Source organism: Ochotona princeps, chromosome 20 (genome assembly GCF_030435755.1).
Source record: "Ochotona princeps isolate mOchPri1 chromosome 20, mOchPri1.hap1, whole genome shotgun sequence".
NCBI lineage: Eukaryota > Metazoa > Chordata > Mammalia > Lagomorpha > Ochotonidae > Ochotona > Ochotona princeps.
In genome coordinates this window covers 19,493,855-19,518,257 of record NC_080851.1, presented here as the reverse complement: position 1 = coordinate 19,518,257, position 24,403 = coordinate 19,493,855, and the positions used below count along the sequence as shown (strand labels likewise).

Sequence of the window (24,403 nt, the reverse complement as noted above, 5' to 3'; positions counted from 1 at the left end):
AGGCCCACCGTGTGTTCTGCCCACAAGTCTCCTGCAACTTAGGATCCTGAGGTCCCACCGCTTCCAGCTCATTGCCACCCTCTTTTTTTGGAAACAATTCTCCTTGAACTGTGAGTAGAGGCACAGTGTCATAGACAATCTTCCAAGGGTGTTTATTAAGCAAACATCCCCAGAGATGAGAGGATACAGCTTGGGCCTCCCGCTGGAGCAAAGGGCAAGTTTGATTATCATCCAGTGCAAGAAAGGTGATGTCTTCTCAGGCAATCCTCTACAGAAGATGGCCTAAGCCCAGGATTTCTCTCCTATAACACATCCTGCAGCAAAGGCAGAGTCATCTAAGTGACTGCTGTGCTACAGGAATTGAGGCTTGGAGATCAGGGGCAAACACTGACACTGTAGTTATTACAACTGGTGTAATAATACTTTGGCCACAACTACTGGTTCAGTTGCACTGTAGATATGACAACTGATACAACAGTCAGTACCCTGGTCACTACTATTTGTATATTTGCACACTAGCTATAATTATAGCTGAGAGAGACCTTCAGCTTGGACGCAAGCACTGCATGTCTTCTGCTGGCTTCAGTGAAACTATAGCAGGTGAACTCACTGGGTTATAAATAGGGTAAAACCTCAGATACTTCAAGGTGCTTGACACTTTTCATTCCATTTATCTTAACAAATAATTGTGAACACGTAGTTACTACCGTGCTGCTATGTCATATTCTCCTTTCTCCACCAGGTGATTTATGTAGGCCAAGCCAATATCCTAGAGAAAAATGAAATGAAGGGATTTTTATATAATTCAGCTAGTACAACTGAAAAGTCAACCCCCAGTTTCTGAGCAGAACATGACATGAGAGTTCTTGAGTGCTGTTGATTGCTACCTGTTTGCATGTCTTGACAACTTACTTAAGGTAATTACACTTGCTTTTCTTCCCCATATTCTGAAATGTGTATGTTTTTAAAAATTGACATTGCTATCTCAGAGGTTCCTACTCTGGTATGCTGGTAACACATTACGTATTTTGGAGTCCAGACAGGATAAGTAAAACTCATGTGCCAGAAACAGAATTTGATGCATTTGATGCCAGTCTTCCCTACACCTCGCAACCTGTTAGTAAGTGGCAGGCAGCATGAGCCACACAGAAGCTCAAGTCTGAAGCCTGAGATTCATCTAGATTTGACATCCGATGCCAAAGTTGCTTGATCACTGTCATCTCCTATCAGTCTTCACTCTCCATTATCACTTCCCACTTAGATGGTCAGAAAGCTCCCCAAGTGACCTTTGTCTCTTTCTGTTTCTTTTCTCTCTCTCTCTCTCTCTCTCTCTCTCTCTCTCTCTCTCTCTCTCTCTCTCTCTCTCTCTCTCCTATCAGGCCTCCCTCTGTCCCTTTGTCTCCATCAGAGAATCTTTCAACAGGGAAACCTAAGGTGAGACTGAAAGCCTAAACTGCAATCTATGTTCCAAAACAGAACCAAGTTCTTCAGTGTCTGCTTGGTCCCTCAACTGTTCCACATAACCAAGCAGACCACACTACTTCATTTGTTTGTCCCTTGACTTGTACTAAATGCTGGCATGCCTTCCCTTCCACTTGTACAGGATCCTTGTTCATTCTCTGCAATTTGAACTTACAGGATGCTAGGGTTTTCTTTCCTCCTTGTATTGCCAAGACAGTTTGCTTGTGTACTCTGTAGAGTTAAGGCTTTTATGTGGAGTTTTACAAAGAGCTTCAGATGGAGAAATGTTGGGCTGAAACCCCTGTGGCCAGAAAGGCCCAAGTTTCCCGTTTTCAGCCTTAAAAAGCAAGATACTTAGCCACACGCTCTCTCAGGGTCCTTCCCACCCAAAGGATATGATTTCTACTCTTCACATTGCATGTTCACTGTCACAGTTAGCAAAGAAATAGGCTTTCAGTCACTCTATTTTTTCTGGAGTCCAAAATGTAATAAAAGTATATTTGATGTCCTAGATTAGTCTTCATAACAAAATCAACTGAGTCTGTTATTATGGAGACACTGAAACAATCTAGTTTTAAGAAATCAGTCTTTTGATAAATTTTGTGGTAATGTGATTTTTACCTATGATCTAAAGAAATGTCGACAAATATAACTGGAGAGCTTTGGATTGAAAAGTGTATTTCACAAATATGGTTTCCAGATTATCTGAAACTACCTCCTAGCAGGTGTTAAGTCTCTTGTTTACAAGCAGAAACTGATTCAATAAAATGAAATATTTTGACCTCACAGGCAAGAGAATTAGTTTGAAATAAATTCTCAAGGTAGGAAGCGGATCTGTTCTTTTCAAATTACTTTCATTCTTGTGATAAGTTACAGAAACATACACTTAACATTTCAAATGGTAAGACTGTACACTTACGAGAATCTTATGCCTTTTAATATTCTTCTGGCTAATTTCAGCTGCCATCAAAGCTTCCTGTATTTATAGAAGCATGATAAAGGGAGTGGGAAGAAGATGGAGAAAAAATGAGAAGATATTGAGATTATAAACATTATATTTATGTTTTAACATTCCAGATTACATGAATAAACCCCCATTTTTCCCTGCAGCTTTTGCCTGAAGCACTGGGGTTTTTAATGCTATGGCTGAATGAATGTCACTGAATTCAAATTCAAATACAAAGGCAATCAACCAAAATGAAGGCTTCTCTTATTTCCATTTGAATATCGTATTAGGATACTGGAATCACATTTCAGACACAAATACAAACACAACAGAACTTCCTAGTCTCCAAGCCAAAAAATGGGACCTATCATTCTAAATTAAATATGTATCAATCTACTGACAAAGGAAGTTACTTTCGTGTTTCAATAAAAAAATAAACCATATGCTTGTGTTTATGTCTATCTACAATGAAGGCTTTCCAAGTCTGATTTTATTTTTACTTTGGAAAGTTCCTAATTCTCCAACATCAATGTTTGATAAATAAAATGATATCTTTAAAAAACTGCTTCTAAAGCAATGTGGTAAAATAATGGGTTATAAACAAAATAGCAATACTTACAATATAAAGGTTTTACAACTTAAAAAAATATTTTTCCCAAGTCCTTCCAGGTGGCTATAAACTGTAAGACAACATTTCGTTGTTGTCTTTAGCTGGTTAATATATAAGCTCATCGGTAGAGTCTATAACTAGACTAACAATAGGATGCCTTTGCAGCTGCCAGAGTTGAAAATGTTTTCTGTTTTTCAAAGGTCATGTTGGGGCATTATTCACTCAAACTGGTCTAAGGCAAGACTCAATGAAGTAGTAATTTTATGCAAACCACTTCTATTTTAAATCAATGTATTATTAATTTAGTAGCTTTACTTTTATATAAGAACTAAGGAAAAAAGTAGTGATTTTTAAAGTGGCACACTACTCAATACTAGCTTTCTTTAACTTTCTTGGGGAAAAAAAAGTCATAAAACATAAACTCCAATAGGCTGGATCTAACCCATTCTTGCCATCCTTCCTCATCTCCTGCCCCAATTATTTGTAAAGCACATGAATTGTAGCAAATACATTGCTACAATCCTCTTGTTCCCCAATTTCTGCAAAGGCTACTGGAAAGTTACTAGTCTTCCATATCTTTTTGGCTCAGGGCACTCTAACTGAAAGATTTACTATCAGAATCTTCTCTCTCTTTCAGTCTGGTCAATACTTCTTAAGAAAATAAAACCCAAAGTACTTCATATTTTTTCTTTTCAAGGAGCCAGTCAATGTGATCATCTTGATCCCGTTCCTTGGCCACAACGACGTCTCTCGGACTCACGATGTAAAAGAGCGACTCCCCTTCAGCAGACTCTGCAGGTGAAACCAAGGGGGAGAGCAGGTCATTCGACACGGCCAGGGTCGGCAGCCGCTAGGCAAGGCGGCCCCATTTCAGACTGAAGAGGCAGCGTGTCTCCTTCTGCGACACCTGAAAGGGAAGGGAGGTGGAGACAGGGTGGAGAACGCCTGACAGTCTAGGCGGTGTTCGGAAACACCTAAGTGCGGAATTACCGAAAGGCAAGCGATGGAGACTAGGAAGGAAGGGTGAAGAGGACTAGGAGACATGGAGGAAGAGGTGGAAGAGAAGCAGGGAAGGAAAGAGGAAGAAAGTAAAGAGGAAAGGAAGGAAGAAGGAGGAGGGAGGAGGCAAAATGGAAATATTAAAAAAAAATTAATAATTGAACATTTTGACTTCACCTGAAAGCAGTGTTCCAGATTTTCCATATCTATTGCATAGCAGAGTCCAAGTACCATACATAAACTTTATTTATACCATAGTTCTATTTTTACTGAACAATTACACCCCACAGTCAGCGATAAATGTTTCCTCCTCATCAAGGCCAAGGCCATCTAAAGCATAAATGACGGACGCCCAAGCCCTGGGGACATAATCTATCATTTCAGTGTGCCGTGCACAATGCCAATTGTGAGGGTTTCCTGCAGAATTCAATTATAAAACCTGTTCTGTAGGGTTTCTGAGTGTGCAGCTCAGTTTGCTCTGAGCAAAATGTCCAGCTTGGGTGCTTTCACTTTGTGAATCACAGTTGCTTTTGCCTTGTCCAGAATCCACTCTCACGGGTTTCAGCTTATTGGGAGAGTCATAGTAGTTCAAACATGTGTGAAGTGTTTCATCATTTCCTTCTACCAACATGACAACTGCAAATATTCTAAAAAGTGTCTGTTGTTTTAGGAAAGGATTTCTAGTAAGTTTTAAGCACATTGTTCTCATCAGTGTATTTTACAAGGATATGACACACACAGATGACACCGTTATGGCTTTTCCTTGGTTTACTTACTGCTTTTCCTTGGTTTCTCAGCAGTGACTAAGTAGATTCATTTATCTGTGCAACAAATGTCACATCAAACACCTAACTGTGGCAGGACTTCAGTCTACTGATTCAGTCACAAACAGGAAGACAATCTTCTCCATCCTCCTAGGGCAATCCTTCTAGGGACACGAAGTTGGGAATGATACAACAATCAGGGTCATGCCACATGCTATCGAGTTGAATGTCACAGGAAGTTTGAGGACAACAACTGAACAAAGAAGGAACCAATTCCTCGTTTGGTCCTCATCCCACGTCTGCCTTTCCTTTTTGCTATGGCTCAGGCAGGCTGTGTGATACCCAGCACCCTCAATTCCAACCTAAGAGACCTGCTCAGATGTTCTCTAAGCTCTTCTCTCAACACCTCAAGTTAAACTTCTACATATGGATCAGATAGTAGGGAAGCAAGAAGTCTAGGCACCCAAGGCAGCCAGAAACGACCAACTCTCACCTAAATGGTAGTCTCGACATTCATTCTCCTGAAAGCCACGGACTGTCAGAGCATCCGAGGAGATCTCCTCACACGTCTCGGAAAGGGGTTGGATGATGTCCAGTCTGGGCCGGGCACAGTATTCTTTTTCCTGGAGAAAAAAGGGGAGGGAGTGGCTGACTTAATTACATTTCTAGAAGAAACACAAACTGATTCTAGTCCACCATACTCACCGCAGTTCAAACCCCAATGCACACAGATAGATGCACTTCTAATAGCCTGCCGTGGATACCTTCCTAACGCTCCTCTTTCCTGCCTTTTTGCATGAGCTAAGCATGACAGGCATTGCTGGGTCATTCTGGCACTACAGCACAGCAGCCCACTGCACTTGCAGGGTGAAAGCAGCCTAAAGACAGTGGCCTTCTACTTAGCCAACTTTATCACCCCTCTGAGAAAGGGAATTTTAAATTCCATTTAGTTAATATAGTTTCACAAAGCTAATGATGATAGTTGTGGATAGCGTGGTTCTAGATCAGCATGGAAGGAGAAAAGAGAACTGATGATTTGCTGAGCTCCTGTGACCTGATCTTTGACTTGAAGGCCTTCCTGAAAAGTTTCACACTCACATGCTTTATTAATGAACCAAAGAATAGCAAACACTGGGAGACTAGCCTAATACATTAGGATATGTCCATCCAATGGAACAGTACACTAAGCATGAGGACAGACACTACGTACAAATATGGCAAGACAATGAAATGACGCTCCTAACAGTAGGGCCATATAGACGAGAACGTAACTAGGACCACAAGATGTGAAAATGCATGTGAATGCGAAAGGTGATGACATGGAAACTATGGGGGGATAGGATACTGAATGATATAAAAATATACAATATATTTTATAAAAATCAAAAAATATACTTTATTGGGGGTTAAATCACTTTCAAATATCAAAAAAAGTGGGAAAAGACAGCACAAAGCTTCTTCCCTCATCGCTCCTTTTACAATTATGGGTATATGTTTGCCAAAGCGAGAACTATTCTTTTTAATTTTAGAACTTTGTGGAATTACATATGTGGCATTACCCAAAACAAGCGTCTATCATATCAGCATAGATTTTCTTTTACTGATTACATTTTTTCAAATAATATTTGTTTTTGAGATATAGTATTTCTAATTTACATTACAGTCAAATACTTAATCTCACCTCTAAGACCTTCACTTTCTCTGAAAAAATTCCATTTTTTAACTTGCTTCATGGTGTTGCCCTTTTTAAAATTTTCATTCCTTTTCCATATTGTATTTTATTAGCAAAGGTTTCCTTTCTTCCTTTCTTTGGTGAATTGTTTATTAGGCTTTCCCTTTTTCATTTTACTGCTTCTGTCCTTATTTCTTTCAATCACATTCTCAAGCTTCTCCACATTCCTCATCAAAAAGCATTGTATTTACTCCCTCAGGAGCCACTGCTTTTTTTTTATTTTCGAAAAATAAATAAAATAATAATAAACGGATGTCCTGCAATAGGGCTAGAAGCCAACCCTATTGATTTTAGTAGGTTGGAGTGTTCACTTAAGTCTACAGCGTTTCATTGCCTAGCAACATGGGCACCCAGAGCTTCAGGTTACTATAGTGATGGCTTCCTAATGCAAGTGTGCTCTCAGAGAAATGCTCAAGAGCAACTACCACTTCAAAAAAAAGGGTCTCCCAGGGTGTTTCTCCCCTATTTTATTCCTTGCCATTTGAAGGGAAGAGGATAAAAACAGCAGAGCCCACTACTTACTTCCTGCAGAGGGCTAGAGAATCAACTTCAATTTCTCTCATGTATGGCATCCAAAAGAAAATCCGTTACAGTAAGCTCTGCTGGTTCATGGCTGAAGCACCTGGCAGGACCCCGGCGTTCTAACAATGTGGATAATCTGGGAATGGGCCTGACCTGAGTTTTCAAGGGAGACCGGCATGTGCACGCCCCCGCCTAGACCAGAGACAGAGGTTTTCTTTGATAGCCATGCGCAGTGACCTTTAGATCAGCGGCTGCTGCCTGTTAGCCATCAGTTTCTAGGCACTGCCAACTGTATTGATAACTGGGGGTGGGCAACAGTCGCTCTCAAGACAAAAATCAAGCTGCTCAGGAATGCTAGGCCACTGCAAAATAAACAAATATGTCTGGCCCAAAGGGAATAATGAACCACCCTTTCCTCAATTCCCTCTGGCCACGGGGCCCCTATTGTTGCAGCGGATCAACTCCATTGCTGTCATTTCTGCTAATGCACAGTGTCAGCTCCTGTTCCTTGCCTTTCAGCAAGAGGAATCCTTCATTTCATTTGACGTAAGTACCGAGAGAGACGGAACAAGAGGGGCAAAATGATTCTCTGCTTTGCACCGCAGAAGGAACAAAGGCAGGCAATGTGTGGAGCTTCTGAGAGGCAAATCGGTTAGGTCTATAGGGCAATCTCTGCTGACCTGATTTCATAGGTCAGAAAGTTGCACTTGGCATACAGCACATGCCCCTGACAGCACCTGGACCTGGGGATTACGCTGATAATGAGCTCCCCAGCCCTTTGTATTGGGGAGGAACACAGTTACCATTTTTTCTGAAACCTCCTTTACGTAGGAGAGTACGACAAGCTGGTCACAGAGAGGTGCAAGTCCACTGATGTAGAACTCTGTTTCAAACTGAGACACTGCAGACAAAAGAGAGAGAGAGAGAGGGAGGATGCACCATTACCAGGAGCCAAAGGCACTAACAATCAGAGGAACGTATCAAGTTTGAAAGCCTGATGGCCCCACTTTAATAAGAGCGACCACAAAGGGGTTATGGTTGGACACACTTTCCCCAGTGAATACCGAATGTGCTTCACAGTTGACAGTGCTGCAGGGGCATGAAGGACCCAGACTTAAAACTTCTCATCAGAAACATGAATGGACACAGCAATCAATAACAGCTGTACAAATGGCTACATGTACCCTGTGCCCAGGTGGTTTGAAATGACCTGGGTAGAGCATATGAACTCACTTTATTAATAACCCAAATAAGCTGCAGTATTACAGCATTACAAAGATGATCAGGAATGCTATCTGTATGAGGGGGTCTTTACCAGGTTCACATAAAAAACTATAATGAATTTCAACACTGCTTACAACAAAATCAACTTACCCTCTCATTCCATTCTGCACAAATTTTTTGAAGTAACCTCATATTTATGGAAATAAAAATATACTTACAGATTTTTGAGTTAGGAAAAAAAATTTGTTTAAATACATATTATATTATGAGACACCAAGATTTCTTAAGTAAAATTAATGTCAAGGAAAAATAATAAATATTTTCTTCATAAAAGTAGATAATTCAAAATTCTTAAGAGTGGTGGGCATTTGGCACACTGGGGCAGATGCTGACTCAGACACCCCCTTTACCCCATCTTGCACTGGAATGCCTGGATTCACTATCTCTGATTCCTGATTCCAGTTTCCTTCCCTGGAAGGGACAGGTGATGGTTCAACCACTTGGATCCCCGTTACCTGGGTGGGAGACCAGCCTGAGTAGCTGGCTTCTGGCTCCAGCTTGGCCCACCCCTGGTTGTCAGAAGATTTGGGGAGTACACCCCAAAGCAGATGGGAGATGTATCTTTCAATCAGTAAACTAATTTGTTAAGAATTTAGAAGAAATAGTGTATGACTCAAGTATAAAATTGAGCTCTGTGCAAAAATAAGTACAAATATTGCTATGGCATGATGGTAATGATTAACTGTTGTGAAAGAGAAACAACTGTTACTTTCAGACTAAGAGACTGAATTCTGGGTGGCCAGTGACATGTGAAAAGCCACCTGAAACAGTAGAGATGCAACTCGATTCTTCTAGGCTTCACATACTGTACTTAATGGATTCATCTGGGGGCAAATTCTGATTTTCTAACACCTTCCTGATTCAGATCTTCTCTACAGTTCTGGGTATTAGCTACAGATTTAGTTACCTTTTGTGATGAAATTACTTTTCTTTTCCCATGTAGGGGAACTCAGTGTATCATGCTGGAAACAATATCGAATGTTGGGTCAGGCAATCTGGGTTATAACTTCCACTAAATTGATCTTGGACAAGCCACTTTAAGTTCTAAGGGCATAACTTTCCCCATCCACAAGATAAAGGAATGAGAGTAGAACTAAACCCATGAAGCAGAGGAAATGAGGGGCTAATGCACTTTGTCTTCCTTCTCTAGTCCCTTTCCCTTTCACATCACTTAGTGTTCTTTGTTCTGCCAATCTTTGATGCTGGTTCACAGACAACTGTTTACACAGTTAGATCTTCACACCAGAATAAAACTGAACATGACAAACAGCTTTGGAAACAGCAGCATAAACTTTTTTTTTAAAAGATCATATATTTCATGCTTTGCCCTTGGTTAGACTCTATAGGTGGTTAACCTGGGGAAGAACCAGGACAGGTGCTCTCAGCAAAGCTTTGCTATTTATACATTTTTTTTCTTAACCTCTCTAGACCCGAACTGAATATTTTTATCCAAGTACCAAAACGCTTGTTTTGGTGAAACATTAATGGGACTGATGATTACCACAGAGTTGATACAGGGACCTGACTCCAGTATAGCCATATGTGCAGACAAGCATTCCCAGCAAAGCAAGGCTGGGGAAGATTTTGGAGAAGTTCATGGTGCTAGGGCAAGCTCTGGGAGAGGTCCAGGAATGGGGAACAATCAGAAGGAGCCAGATTCTACTGAAGAGTATGGGGCCATGTGACAGACAGCGCTGGAATAACCAGTAATGTCAGCTTTCGAGAAGATACACGGGCATATTAACAAGAGATTGTATTGCATCACTTCTGATGTTTCTGATATTAACTGTGACTGCTAGAGGTGAACTTGAGTTCTGTTTTACAATATCACTTTTCAGTGGTAAAATGCCACATTTACAGTTCCCACTACCAGCAACCTGGGTAAAGAACAGAGAATCAAAGATGTCCCAGAAACTTTGCCCTCCTGGGACTCAGAGGCTTTGCCATAGACACTCATGAGAGAGCACCCTCTAATGGCAAAAGCAGAGGCACATGGGTGGTAAGGGACTCTTCCCACTGGGCTAGCCATACGGCTTGCCGGGAATCACTGCCGGGCCACATCCAACTGCTCTCCCAGAGGTAATGAAATATATACCTGAAGGCCCCTGTTCTTATGAGTGAGCTGCAAGATACGGAACAGACATAAATCAGAAAGAGTACTATCCCAGCCTTTCTTCCTTGACGTTCTGCTGGTTCACTCCAAAACAGCTTGACAAGTAAGACAGAAAATTTCCTGCTTTCTAATTAAGAAGAAGTGTGTATCTATTTTACCTCTCAATTATAGACAGTATAATGTATATTATTAAACAATCAATTTTATAGGACTTTATTAACTGAGAGTTAGTAATAATTTAGGCAAAGACTATGTGTAGTGGCAAAATTATAAAATGATTTCAAAACAGTAATTTATAAAGAAAAATTTCAGTACATAAAAATGATATTGTCAAGATTTTCAGAGGCATGTTTAATCCAGTTATGAACATTTACATAAAACTGAAACTAAATCATTATGTTTGTTAGGGTGATTTCTCAATATCAATAGAAACTTTCTTATAATAAATAAAGTTAAAATTTTACTAATCCCCAGTAGGATCCACACATTAACAATTCTATATTAATGGCTTTATCCCTCAGCAATCCATCTCTATTACTAGCCACTAGAAACAGTATAATGTTAAATAGAACTCACTTCCTTATTTGAGTTTCTGGCTAAGAAAAATGTCTTTAGAACAAGACATAATCAGAACAACAAACACCGGCATCTTGTTTTTCTGCAACTCTTTAGTAATGTAACAAAACATGACAGCCTGTAAAATTAATGCGATTCCATTTATTCTGTATATTAATGTTGAAACCAAGAAGGGTTAGTGGGAGACAGTGGTGTTAAGATGAACATGACAGTCTTAACATGCTGTTCTCACTGAATAAGGGAAAGAAATGCTGCATGCCAACGTTTATTCTTCTAAAGAAGATATTTAAAAAATGCAAAACATATGGGCTTTGTGAAAGATCTTCAAGTAATTATTGACTTTACACTTCAAACTTTTTTTCGGTCAACAGAAATTTGTCTTTCCTGAGATAACGTAGCAATGACAAATCATTTTAATACAAATTCTTTCTTTAGTCCTAAGGTAAGCCAGTTAGAATGTAAGTGGTTCAGCAGTGCAGTAACATAAACACTTATCTTCAAGGTAACCATGTGGTAAACACAAATCGCAAAGAAAATGAGCTCCTAGTTTCTCCCCTCCTGGAATTCCTGGCCTAAGGATATCCCTTACCCTATGTAAGAATCTGAATTTCCCCAATAAATTGGAACTGTTTAGACATAACCCCTGTCCATCTGTCTCTCGTGGGCTGGGAGGCTGGGTGGCGGGCAGCAGGCTCACCCCCTCCAGCAACGGGGTACTAAAGGAATCTGTGGGGGAGACTCCGCAACTGAGATTGTAGGGGAATGGCACTGCTTTATCAAGAGGTGCTAAAGAGGTTAGCAACTAGAATGTGCCCACCCAGTCCTCATCTTTTTACAAAACTTCAAGTCATTCTACACCAGATGAATTTCTTTTAATTCCATTTTCCCATAAACTTTTAAAAGACTCTTCTGCTCTGGGTATGAAATCTCTGAGGGTCACCAACAACTCGGTTCAGTGAAGAGCAGCTTAACACGCTTCCAGAAGCAGCAAGATGCCTAAAACTCCAGCCCTAACCTGTGGAATGGTATAAGCCTGTACCCATGCATTTAAACAAATAATGAAAACACCCCGTGATATACGCAAAAATGGCAGCAGGTGTAAAGTAAGCAAGTGTGCAAGGCAGGAGATTGGTGTGGCCAGGGGAGGAAACACTGCTAATCATCATGATATGCACTCAAGGGCGGGAGTAACATCAGTACCTTGAGAAATTCACCTCTGCATTTCACTTAGAAACAAAGGAAACAAAAAGACCTTCTAAACATGTATTTTAGCTATTTTAGAGATATTTTAAGCTGTACACTAGATTGCAAAGGATAAAACTCAAGGTTTTATTTAAATTAAAAGCTTATCCCCAAATAATTTACAACTAGATTATCTCGATACTATGTTCAGATTATTCAAGATGACTGCAGCTGTCCAGGATAATCTAAAACAAAACAAAACAAAAACAACTACAACAACCAACCAACCAACCAACCAACAACAGTTGGAGCAAGAGCCACAAGGAGAAAAATAACCATTTAGAAATTTCGAGTAGCCATGACTAGGAGTCAGTAGTATGCTGGGTGTACATGTGAATTAACTCTTAAAGTTCTCACAACCAATCTGTAAAACAGGTGCTGTTTCCCACGCTTGATAGATTAGAATACTGAAATACGTGGAAAATGTCCCGAAGTCCAAGTGGTCACTAACGAAACCTGAATCGTGATTATTTGACTTCAAAGACATTGTCAAAATGAAAAACCTATAAAGGCTCTGCACAGTGGGACTTCAAACCTCAGAGACTTTTTCCAACTACTTCAGGAAGGTACTGACTAGGCAGTGTGGCCTTAGATTTCCACTAAACCAGATGGGTACCCTTGAAGGTTTTCCAAGAAGCTAGGCGATGGAGCCATACCTATCTCAACGTAGCGGCTTGGCAAATCCCTCATTTCGCTGGCGTGTCGTTCCTTCACTGAGCATATCTGGAAAACAAAACCACAGATTTATTCATTGGACAGAAAAAAGTTTATGATATTTTATTTGATATTTTGTTAAATTAACAAAATTATATTTTAATGACAGAAACTAATTTGGCTGACATATAGTGGCCATTAGTTACATCCTCCACCATTACTCTTCAATAAAGCCTGATTCGGGGGAAAGGAAAAGACAAGGAACAGTAAGATTGCTTGAACACAGTTCTGCTCTCCAGAATTCTACTACAGATGCTACAGTCAGTAGCACATACAATGATGACCCCATGAGATTCTACAGCCTAGTGATACTGTAACCACCTTAGTCTGTCCAAACTCTTTTTAGGGTATCTATATGATGGCAAAATTACCTAGCGCTGCATTTCTGAGAATGTATTCCTGTCGTTACGTGACACGTGACTCTATCTATCACCATCCAAGCAGAGCTATGGAGGGACAACACAGCCAGCAATGCCTTACTGTTCACATGACTAGTGTCCCCGTTAGCTCACATGTTTCTTATTACATTCGAAGAAACTTACTTCATAGTTGTTAAATATGCTTTGCAGAACTGACATACTTTTCTCACCTCAATATAATATGATCAGTGCATCACACAATTTATATTACAACTGGGCAACTACAGCCTGGCCCTTAGCTTGTTTTTATTATGGCCCAAAAGTAAACAATAGTTTTTAAAGGGTTAGAATAACGAAACAAAGAATGAGAAGAGCAAAGGGGGGGATGGAGGTGCAGGGAATGGGTATAAACGTAGTAAAAATAGTATGTGGCTAGCAAAATAAAGAAAATGTTTACCAATCTTTATTCTAAATAATATACACAGTTTGAGTTGAAACATATCTATGAGGGGACTTCAGAAAAAACTCATGCAAAATGTAATTCAGTTTATTTTCATGTACACATTTTTGAAATGTATGCATGCAGGTATTTCTAGTTTATGGGAAATGCCTACTACAAAACAAACAAAAACACCCAGCATAGAAAAAATGTGCACCAGAATAGACTTGTATTTTAAGCTCACTCTTCTAAAAATGTCTTGAAGTGTCATTGTGTGAGCACACACAGAAATATATTTCAAACTACATCTCAATTTCTATGTATGCACCATCCTTCACATACACATACCAGATAATAAACATGTGTGTTAATATAGGCATTTCTGACTGGGGGAGGGGGTGATATATCTACGACCAGTTTCTGCTTTCTTAGTTATCTCTTCTGAAGTAAAAGCATTCTATTCTGTAATCAGAAATGAAAATTTACATGAATTCAACCATCCAGATAAAACTGAACCTGAAGTCAAGTTCTAAGCCTACATGTTTTTTTAGTGATCAGGCTGTTCTCTTTTCTCTTTAGACAGCATTCTTGTGTAGCCACCGTCCCAGACACAGCTCTACAACTGCGAAGCGCAGGAGCACTCCAAGGGCAAGACAGATGCTCCTTCTTGCTCCAGCACAATGACAGCATCATCAACAACCACCGGTTTGACAGAAGGTACTTTTATTAACCTAAAACGATTGACCACACATAATGTTTTATTTAAATAGCCTTCCTTAATGCAATTCTTTCTTCTTGTAATGGTATTTTATTGTAGGAATGTACTGTAATTCATTTGCTCAACATCCTTTTGGTCATTGCCTTTTGTTTGTTTCTATCTGTCTCTAGAGTAAGCAACTGTGCAATTGACATACCTGGGTAGAAAAGGTTAGGACTTTGTTTCCTGAGCAGAAATTTCTAGAAGTGCCAATGGGAAGGTCAATGAGCATGCTCAGGCTCAGGTTTTGTTTTGTTTGTTTAATATACATGACTAAACTTCTCTTCTGCCATACTTCAGCAGGTCAGTAACTGCACAAAAGACTTACTGCCCCTAACACAGGACTTGAACCCACGGCTGTGGAAGCAGACATTCCTACTTAAAAATGATCAGTTATCTTTATCTGTGATTCACTGGTCTCCTGTCCATCTTATACAATTTTCTGACCATTTTCCCAATTTTTCTCAATTTCCTTCTACAGCTGAGTTTATAAGGTATCTATTCTTTTCTCCTCACATAGCAGGAAAACTACAAAACCATCCTACATGCACAGCTCACCACAGCAAAAGGACAAAAGTTGTAACTGATAAAATTACATGAGGAGGAATGCCTTGAACAGTTTGAACTACAATTAAAGAAGCAAATGTAAGAAGTAGGTAGCATTTTTGGAGCAAGTACTAAGCACCAGTCCTGAGAAAAGAGCTTTGTGAAACACACCGTTATTTTCTTAAAATTATAGTATAGAAGGAAAGACACACAAATCCAGCACTTTACAAAAAGTGTGATGGGGAAGCAGGAGCACTACCAGCAGGACAGGGATGCTTCCTGGAAGAAGTGGAGTGTGAAGGACAGGTGCACAGGCAGGGGATGATGGGACCAAACACAGAGCACACAGGAAGCAGAGCTGAGCCTGGACGGCACACGGAGCTCCGATCACAAACAGCCCTGGAAGTCATGCTTCCAGTCTTCACATGGACATTAAGCATCCTGTCTGAGGGCCTGAGAGAGGGCACTGACTTCATCTGATCTGCAACCTGAAAAGATGATCCCAGTTGCCCTGTTTTGGATGGAATGAAGGAGCAGGGTAGGGATGTGGAGATGGGAAAACCACAGCCAGGGAGGGCTGGCAGGAAGAGAGGGAGAGAGGCAGAAATCTGAAAGATGCTGGCAACAACTGAGGACTGGCTGTATTTCTTTCAGACTTCAAATACCCCTGAGGGACATTATCCAGTCTAACCTACAGATGACACGCTGAGGCTCTGAGAGCCACCCAGTCCCCAGTGGCCAATGTGAGGATTTTCACCAAGGTCTGCCGTCATCACTCTGATGGGAGCCGGGCTCTGGCTCCACTCCACTTCTCCCCAGGTCTGTGGTGTCCTGTCTCACAGGTGGCAAGCAGCAGGCACAGGTGCTGGGATATGCTCACCTCAGTTCTGGACAGCAACAGAAGGGTCTCAGCCAGGAACAGGAACCTGTGTCACTAAGCTGTCTCCCCTACTTCACATAAGCGGCATCTAGAATGGGTACAGCCTTTCTCCTCTAGCACGCCCCACTGGCAGTCCCTTCCCTGTCTCTAAAACGTAGCTTTATCTTCCAGTTCTGCAGGACATATCAGCTTCTTTTTCTTTTCTTTTCTTCTTTTTTCAAAGATTTATTTATTTTTATTGGAAAGACAGATATGCAGAGAGAAGGAGATACAGAGAGAAAGATCTTCCGGCACCTGATTCACTCCCCAAGTGGTTGCAACGGCCAGAACTGAGCCAATCTGAAGTCAGGAACCAGAAACCTCCTCTGGGTCTCCCACAGAGATGCAGGGACCCAAGGCCTTGGGCCATCTTTGACTGCTTCCCCAGGCTACAAGCAGGGAGCTGGATGGGAAGTGGAGCAGCCGGGACACGAACCAGCACCCATATGGGATCCCAATGCATGCAAGGCAAGGGCTTTAGCCACTAGGTTATCGTACCAGGCCCTGACTTCTTTTTCTTATTCTTCATTTCCAACCACCAAACACGTGAGGGTCTACTTTTCAAATACGTCCAGGATCTAGTCACCTCTTGCCGGCTTCATTAACTGCTCTGAGGTGATATTATGTTTTTCCTGCAGTCACTAAAACAGCGTCCATACTGGCCTCCCTAATACTGCTCCTTGGCAGGTTAGTTCCACCCAGCAACTAGAAAGAGATCCTTCCAAAATGCAAGTTATGTCATTTCACCAACTCCTTCTTCAAACTCTCTGCTGGCTCTGTTTTCGCCTATTCTTCCTCACTAGAATGTTGAGCAATTCATGAATTTGCCAATGTATATATCTGGGCCTCTAGATCATATGACAGGTACTTGAATGGTTACTGGGCCAATTGATGGATGGATGGAAGAATGAATGAATGAAACAAAAGGTTAGCTCTAACTGCACACTTTATCTCACTGTTTTTCAGTGCTTCTTCCCAAGACAACTGCCTTCTAACAAACGACAACATCCTTATATTCTCTGTCCTCCACAGAACTAAGATTCTGAACTGAGAAGTGTTCAACATACTCCTATAACTGAATCAAGAAGGGAACAAAGTACCACTAAAATGAACTGTGTGACATGAACAAAATTTTATCTGCATTGGATCCTAATTTAGATGTACAAATTTTTAGTTTCAATAATTTGGAAGTTGAAAGTAAGAGAAACTCATTCTCCCACAACTCTGCAGGCCAGAAGTCAAAGGTCAGTTTCACTGGGCTGCAATCAAGGGCAGGACAGGGCTGTACTGCACTTCCTCTGCATGTCTGGAAGAGGGGCTGCTCTCTGTCCTTCTAGCTGCTGGTGGTTGCCAGTGTGCCCAGCTTCATCACTTCTCCCCTGCCTCTGTGGGGTGGCTGCCTTCTCTCCTACAGGAGCACTGATCCATACCCTCCACTAAGAAGCATATATGTGCTTGCATTTAGATAATTCAGGATAAAACCCCATCTCACAAGCCTAGGCCATCACATCTTTTGCCCTGCATATTACTATTCAATTTTTTCCTCCCATGGACAGGTTCCAAGAAATGGAAGCTGCTATGTATCTTTGCAACCGTTATTCATCTTTCTCGAGAGCAGTGCACTGGAAGCAGACTGGTCCATTTCAGAATTGTTTTTAAAAAATATCAAGATAATAAGATTATTGGACAAATAACCACACACATAGGAAAAGGAAATAGGGGCATCACTTGTTTCACTGTAGATTACTCTTGGACACAATTTTCTTCCAGTTACTATAAATACACATCTGGCTGTCTTCATCTAATACACGGAAACAACAGTCCCATGTTCAATCCAAGAAAAGAGAACCTGAATCTTATCACGGTAAGGGCCAGGAGGACAATTCTTTTTAACAACAATCATCACGTTAGTAATTGTTATGTTCCCTTCTTTTTCTAAAGAAGAGTACACTCTAAATAGCCAGGCATGTTTCCTGACTGTTCTGGAATTTTACAGCACAATGCTGACAGCTAACGTGTATTGAGTATTTACTGTGTGCTGGATTTGATGTTCAGTTCTTATCAGGGGTCACTGCTTTGGAGGTAAAGACGGTAAGGCCCAGAGGTCACAAGAAGTAAATGAAGAAGTTGGAACAGATCCCAGGTCTGTCTGATTCCAAAGCTTGTGCTTGTCCATTAGACCTTTTCCTTGGAGTTTTTTGAATACCATTTTTACCTAACTTAATTTTTAGCTGATTTTGTTTCAATTAAGCTATAGCTCTTCAAAGGGAAGCAACCGAACTTCTGACTCAAAATTATCTAATCTAACAAAAGCACTGGTAGGCAAAAATGCATGTGAAGGAGCTTTGGCAGCCCTTCTAACGAATAGCTAAATTTCATCTACCCAAGGACTTGAGGGTTAGATAATCACATGCCAGGAAAAGCTCCCAATAATACTAAGTCTGAGTCTACAATGTCAAATCTATACTGCAAGTTGGATGGGTTAGTTTTAATCTTCTTTCTTCACCATCAATAACCCTAATAAACAAGCCAGAGACCAAAACCGAGGGAAATGGAAACAATAATGAAGAGAAAAAGACTTGAGCTACCAACAAAACTGACAACAAGTTGTATGAATTGCTAAGGCTGCCTGCATGGTGGGAAATTTTTACAAAGTCCACAAAGGCAGTACCATGCCAAATACTGAAAAGTTCACAAACCAGCTGGCATGGCATGGAAAAGAGAAGAATGTATCTTAAAATGTATGTGTACATGAAATTATTTGAGCATTACATGGTTATCACATTGCAATACACAGGTGGAAAATGATCTGGGTTCAGAAGTCCATTCAAGAATTCACATTCCTTGGGCTCATTCTGTGAATCCCTAACCACGCAGACTGCGGGTAAAGACCAAGCCAAATCACCTTGACAGAAGTCCCCCAGCCAATAATCAGGGTCACGTTGTCCTTCCAGCAAAGGCTGCAGGGATACATGTCCGGCCGAAGACTTATGTCATCCCGGGGCACATTGGTGATTCTCTGCTTTGAGGTGATGTCAAAAATCTTCACACCCTGGAAGATAAAATAACACGTGCACCCTCTACTCAGAAGAAGGAAAGTAAACGACACTTTACAGCACTGACAGCCAGCATCGTAAAATACAGACTGTCGACTGAGCTCGGAGACGTGGAGGAAAACAGCTTTGCTCCACATGAAACTTACGGGAATGAAAACTACGGGAATATCTCCAGCCTTCTTTCTGGACAAAGGAGATGGTTTTACTGGATGGCTCGAGTGACTCAAGTCCACCAAGAGTGTGAACCGTGTCAGTATCAACAGCTGCATTTTCAAAGTGACAGGCAACATTTCTAATTGTTTTGTTTCACTACAAACACACACAAAAATGAGGTTTGTTTTTCAGGAAGGTTTTGAATCTGAGAAACCACCACTACAAAGAAAACTGCACCTGACATTTCAAAGTTCTCAAATGGAAACAGCAAGCAAGCAGCTACATAAACAGGAACCAAGAGGCCAAAGATTTGTTTTCTTTATTGTGACCTACAAGAAGTAAGAAAAGTCGTGAATAGCAACCTAGATTCTGGGGAGATTTCTACCATTTGAAGCTGAACTGAACTGATTTATTAAACTGTACCTGGAAATAACAAAAGATAAGCCACATGTTAGAAAGGTCATTCGAAAAACTTTGTTAGTTCCAATTCATACCAAGTAAACTTTAAGCATTGTATTTAAAATGACGATTCACTTGCTTAAAGGTGGGTCTACATTTTCACTTGCAATTACATGGGGAGTCAAAGAGCAATCTGTAGCAGTCTGTACTGATTTCATTCAACTGCGACTTGCCCTTGGCTGACAGGCAGACCACATTCTCAGCGCAGACCTTCAGTTACGGCGGTGGCTTTTCATGTTCTTGGCTACTTTCCGTGCCTTGAGTTTCGGCCCTTACCCAGAATAGGCTGGAAATCATGACATTATGAAAGCCAAAAGCAATCGAATTAGTTTGACCTTGGAGGCATGATATTAAATCGTCACCATCTGTCTTTCATAAATGATCACAGTGAACATACCCATACCTTTTGTGATAGTCTTACCATTCCGGCCCACTGGTACCAATGGCCAAGACACAAAAGGAGGCATCAGCATTGTGATCAAGCCATCCCACGGGAGAGACCTGGATGTAGCTCCAGGCTCCTGGAGTCAACATGGTCTAACTGTTATGGCCAGCCACCGTCAGAGTAAACCAGCGGATGCAGAAGCTCTTTGCCTCTTCCGCCCTCTCTGTAGTTCTACTTTTCAAACACATGTGGTAACTGATAAACTATGTCAGAGAGTAGGACAGGGAGAGCCTCAGAAGGAAATGTCTTTACCATGTTATTCGCCCAAGCAATGAGATGGCCTCTCCACTTGACGTTCCTTATGTTTCCTTCCCCTTCGTGCAGAACACAAGACTTCCATCTGTTCATCCAAGACCGTTCGTACAGCAGCAGCTAGGGGCGAAGGGTATAAACACAGACTCGTACAAACTGAGAACCAAACAAGTGTACCCGATTCCTTACTATTTTTATTTTCCATGAGATTTAATAGCAAACAAATCACTGCCATATTCTTTGAATGCAGACTTATGGTACTAGATGGTTTGCATTTTGGGAAAAATGCCCAGCCTATCTTACCCTCCCCAGGACAGTATTTATAAAATAGACTTCAGTAGTGAAGTCACTGCAGAGACGAACCAGCAGATGGCAGCAAAATACCAAGATCCATGAGAAATAACATCCAACTTAAAGCAAGACCTGTATCACTGGAGCCTCTTCAAATGCTACCTCCAAGCTACTTTATTTTGTAAATCAGAAAACAGAAACCCTCTAAGTCTTCCGCTGAAAATAAGATATTAGTCACATATGAAACTGCCACAGTTTGAAAGAGTCCTCATTTTTCATTCAACCCAGTAACTTAGGTGCAGTAATTCTTACAACAAAACCAGAAAAAGCTGCTTCCAAATTAAGCCTATTTTAAAAGTTTATGGCAGATACAATCTTTATCTGAAAAGAGAAATCCTACATGATTTAAAACATTTCCTGAATAAATTTTAATACAAAATATAACTGGTCAAAGATAAAGACTTTGATAACTCTTGGATCAGTGAAATAAAACAAAAAAATTTTTTCTCTTGATGTATCCAATTTAAATTTTTTTAAAGAAAGACATGTACACAATACATAAGTTAAAGCCTATAGTCTTTAAGAGCAAATATTCTCCATAAGAGGATATTCAAAATTATTATCATTACAGATAACTTCAGGCCACTGTAGTATTTTTGTCTCATCCCAAAAGATGAAAAAAAACTCACATTATATTAATAGTAAAAAGAGGATAAGTTCACATCTTATTTATATTTCTTATGTAAATTTCTCAACAGGTCCTATCATCAGAAGGAACATAAAAAAGGAAGGCCTAAAATTAAGTACATAGCCATCTGCACAAGTAAGCCAAGTATAGTCCTTTTAAAACACTATCAAAATTTGAATTTTTCATTATCCAGGGAAAACCAGCATGGCCTCGCAATTTCCATTGTGCAGACCAGAGGCAGGGATTTTTGTGGACCATATTTGGCCTTGTCTACCCAGGAGCTATGTCCCATTCTGTGGCTCAGTGAGTTGAGCTGCTGATTGCCACGCAGCAGCCACCCGATACTGCACTGTGGGTTCCAGCCATGGTAACTCCACTTCTACACCAGCTTCCTGCTCATGCATCTAGGAAGGAAGTGGATGATGGCCCAAGTAGTTAGGACCCTGCCATCCATACGGGAGCTCGGGACAGATTTCCTGCCTTGGGTGTTGTGGCCATTTGGGGAGTGAACCAGCAGAGGGAAGACAAGTCTTTTTCTCTCTCTTTTTCTCTGTCCTTTTCAAATAAATAAATGCCATCTCTCAGAGAACAGAACCAGGGCAGCCTGGGTGCCTGCCAACAACAGAGGGATGATACATGTGTTGAGTATTTTGTCAAAGGATATATTTAAAGTTTAGGAAAGGAGCAGCAAGTTTGGCAATACACTGTTGTCAAAGAGTACACACTCCTTTAAAACTACACAGCTGGGCTGGCTTGTGGTGCAGCGTGTAAAGTTGCTATCTACAACACTGGCATTGCATACTGGCAATGACTCGTGTCCCAGCTGTTCCACTTCTCATCCAGGCCCCTGCCAATGGCCTGAGAAAAGCAGAAGATGGCCTAAGTGTTTTCGTCCTTGCCACCTATGTGGAGGCCTAGATGAGGCTCCTGGCTCTGGCCTCGCCCAGCCCAGCGCAGGCAGTTTCGACTATCTGGGGAAATGGAAGAAGTCTGTCTCTCTCCCACTCTCTCTAACTGTGCTCTGGATCTGGCGGAACCAGAAAAATGTGAGCAAGAGATAGGACACAGTGAGTACTCCCTAAACCCTGCTGGAAAAAATGGCTGGTTAGACGCCCAGGAGAAAAGGGTGGAGGGATACCATATCAGATCCCTCAGAAATCTCCGCCTAGCAATGACTGATACGAGTGCTAACAGAAGAACGTGTGTCTGTGTTAGAAAATTTAAATATATCCCAAATTCTCCATTAAAAATACTGTCAAGGATATAGAAACTGAGATCTCAGTGAAGACCACTGATTTCACTTATTTCCACAAAAAGTATGCCTAGGAGTAGTTGAAGTAGGTACCAGAATGTCCAAACAATCCCCATCCACACACACCCTCACCCCCACCTCCAAAGCTCAGCATGATGGGTCACATCTCATTCCTGCAAGTAAAGACTTGGGTTGACTCAGATAGCCAACAATACTCTATTGCCCCCTGGCAAAGAAAGAGAGCGCAGAGGCAACAGGAAGGCACCTATGGAAAAATCAGCCAATAAAAAGAACATGAATTATCAGGACATGAATTATCTCCAACTTCTGGCTCACACATGAACAAGACACTTGAAACACCAGAAAAGAACCTTAAGAGATCTAATTCTTCTTATCGTTTTAAGGTGGCAATAACATTACACAATAAATTAGCATTGAAGGACCAGAAAAACAAAACAGACTTAAAGAAAAAATACTTTCAGTCCTTGGGCAAAAGGAGAAATCACACTACAATTTGAAATTGTTGGAAATGAGAACATAAACACTGCTAATCTAAACTTTGGGGGATGTAATCAAATTTCTAAACAGGGCAACATCTAGAGATTTAAACATAAATAATGAACAAAAACAGATGCACACACTCACTATGTGACAAAAACCACTTGAGGGCCACACAACCTGATAAATGGAGACAGGCACTGCATTCATGGAGAAGACCTCAAATCCTCACTGACGAGCGTAAGGTGAGTCACAGGGATGCGCTCAGGCCGCGCAGGGGTGTGAGGAGGTATGCAGGCAAGAGCTGCCCTGGAACCACTGAGCTGCAGGAAGAAGTTTGTCTCTCTCCCACTCTCTGTAACTCCTCTGGAGGCGTGGTGAGTGCCAGGGACTCACAGCTTTAAAAACAATCCAGGAGGGCCACGCATGGTGGTTGGTGCTAAGGACTGATCCACACCATGACAGGTAAAGCTGAGTGAAAAGCTATATATGACAGTAAGGAACAGACCAATGACCCAGGAGGGATCAAGTACAATGTGACATGGGGTAAGGCAAGTGTAATGCAAGTATCAAACTTTTAAATCAGTTTCTCTGTGTACACACCTGAACATGAGATGTTCAGGGCACATTCAATAAGAGACATTACTAAATGGTACAAATATAATATCCTTTAAATATAGCATGAATGTATAATCATATATAAATATTATGGGAAAATACGAAAGACATATCACAACAAAATCATACTTGTTGAAACGGATGCCAGCAGATTTTATATTGATTATTTGCATTTGGTAATACCTCCACGCTAAATATGTGGATTACTTTTATAATGTTAACACACTAATGGAGATGAACATGCATTCTCTTCATCATCACAATAACTTAGGGTCATAGTTGAAATGAAACAATAAAAACATATCAAAAATACCACGGAACTTGGAAGGAATTTGAGCCAATTTATGCAGATCATACCTACTTAATAAATAAAATATTAACTTGTTTAGGAATGGTTAAGACATTCTTGGTGCAATTCTGACCACAATTCAAACTTCCAGCTGCAGCCGGGCCTGCCTTTGTCTCTGGCTCCCAGGAAATATTCCAGCAGGGGGCAGACAGGAAAGGGAGGAGGAGAATTCAGTGTACAATTCTAATCAACCTGGTGGTTCCCACTCTATACGGAATCCAAAGAGCAAAGGAGCTGCCTTGTTATTTTCACAGTACAAACAGACCCAGGCCACTCCACGCAACTGACAATTGAATAAAACAAAACTCAAAGGGAACATATGGTAACTTCTGTGATCCTAGTTAGTTAACATTTCAACT

At 40.9% G+C, this 24,403-nt stretch overlaps 1 protein-coding gene across 1 annotated transcript in view; it reads right to left on the bottom strand.

The window, feature by feature from the left end:
- The window catches only part of VPS41 (VPS41 subunit of HOPS complex), a 133,444-nt gene that overhangs the window by 34,502 nt on the left and 74,539 nt on the right, over positions 1-24,403 (bottom strand). The window contains exons 8-15 of the mRNA XM_058678307.1: positions 20,349-20,468; positions 18,889-19,035; positions 12,906-12,972; positions 7,838-7,935; positions 5,274-5,403; positions 3,694-3,809; positions 2,381-2,437; positions 708-769 (exon numbers count right to left, since the gene is read on the bottom strand). Of these exons, the coding sequence (XP_058534290.1) occupies positions 708-769; positions 2,381-2,437; positions 3,694-3,809; positions 5,274-5,403; positions 7,838-7,935; positions 12,906-12,972; positions 18,889-19,035; positions 20,349-20,468 (797 nt within the window). The remainder of the gene's footprint in view (positions 1-707; positions 770-2,380; positions 2,438-3,693; positions 3,810-5,273; positions 5,404-7,837; positions 7,936-12,905; positions 12,973-18,888; positions 19,036-20,348; positions 20,469-24,403) is intronic.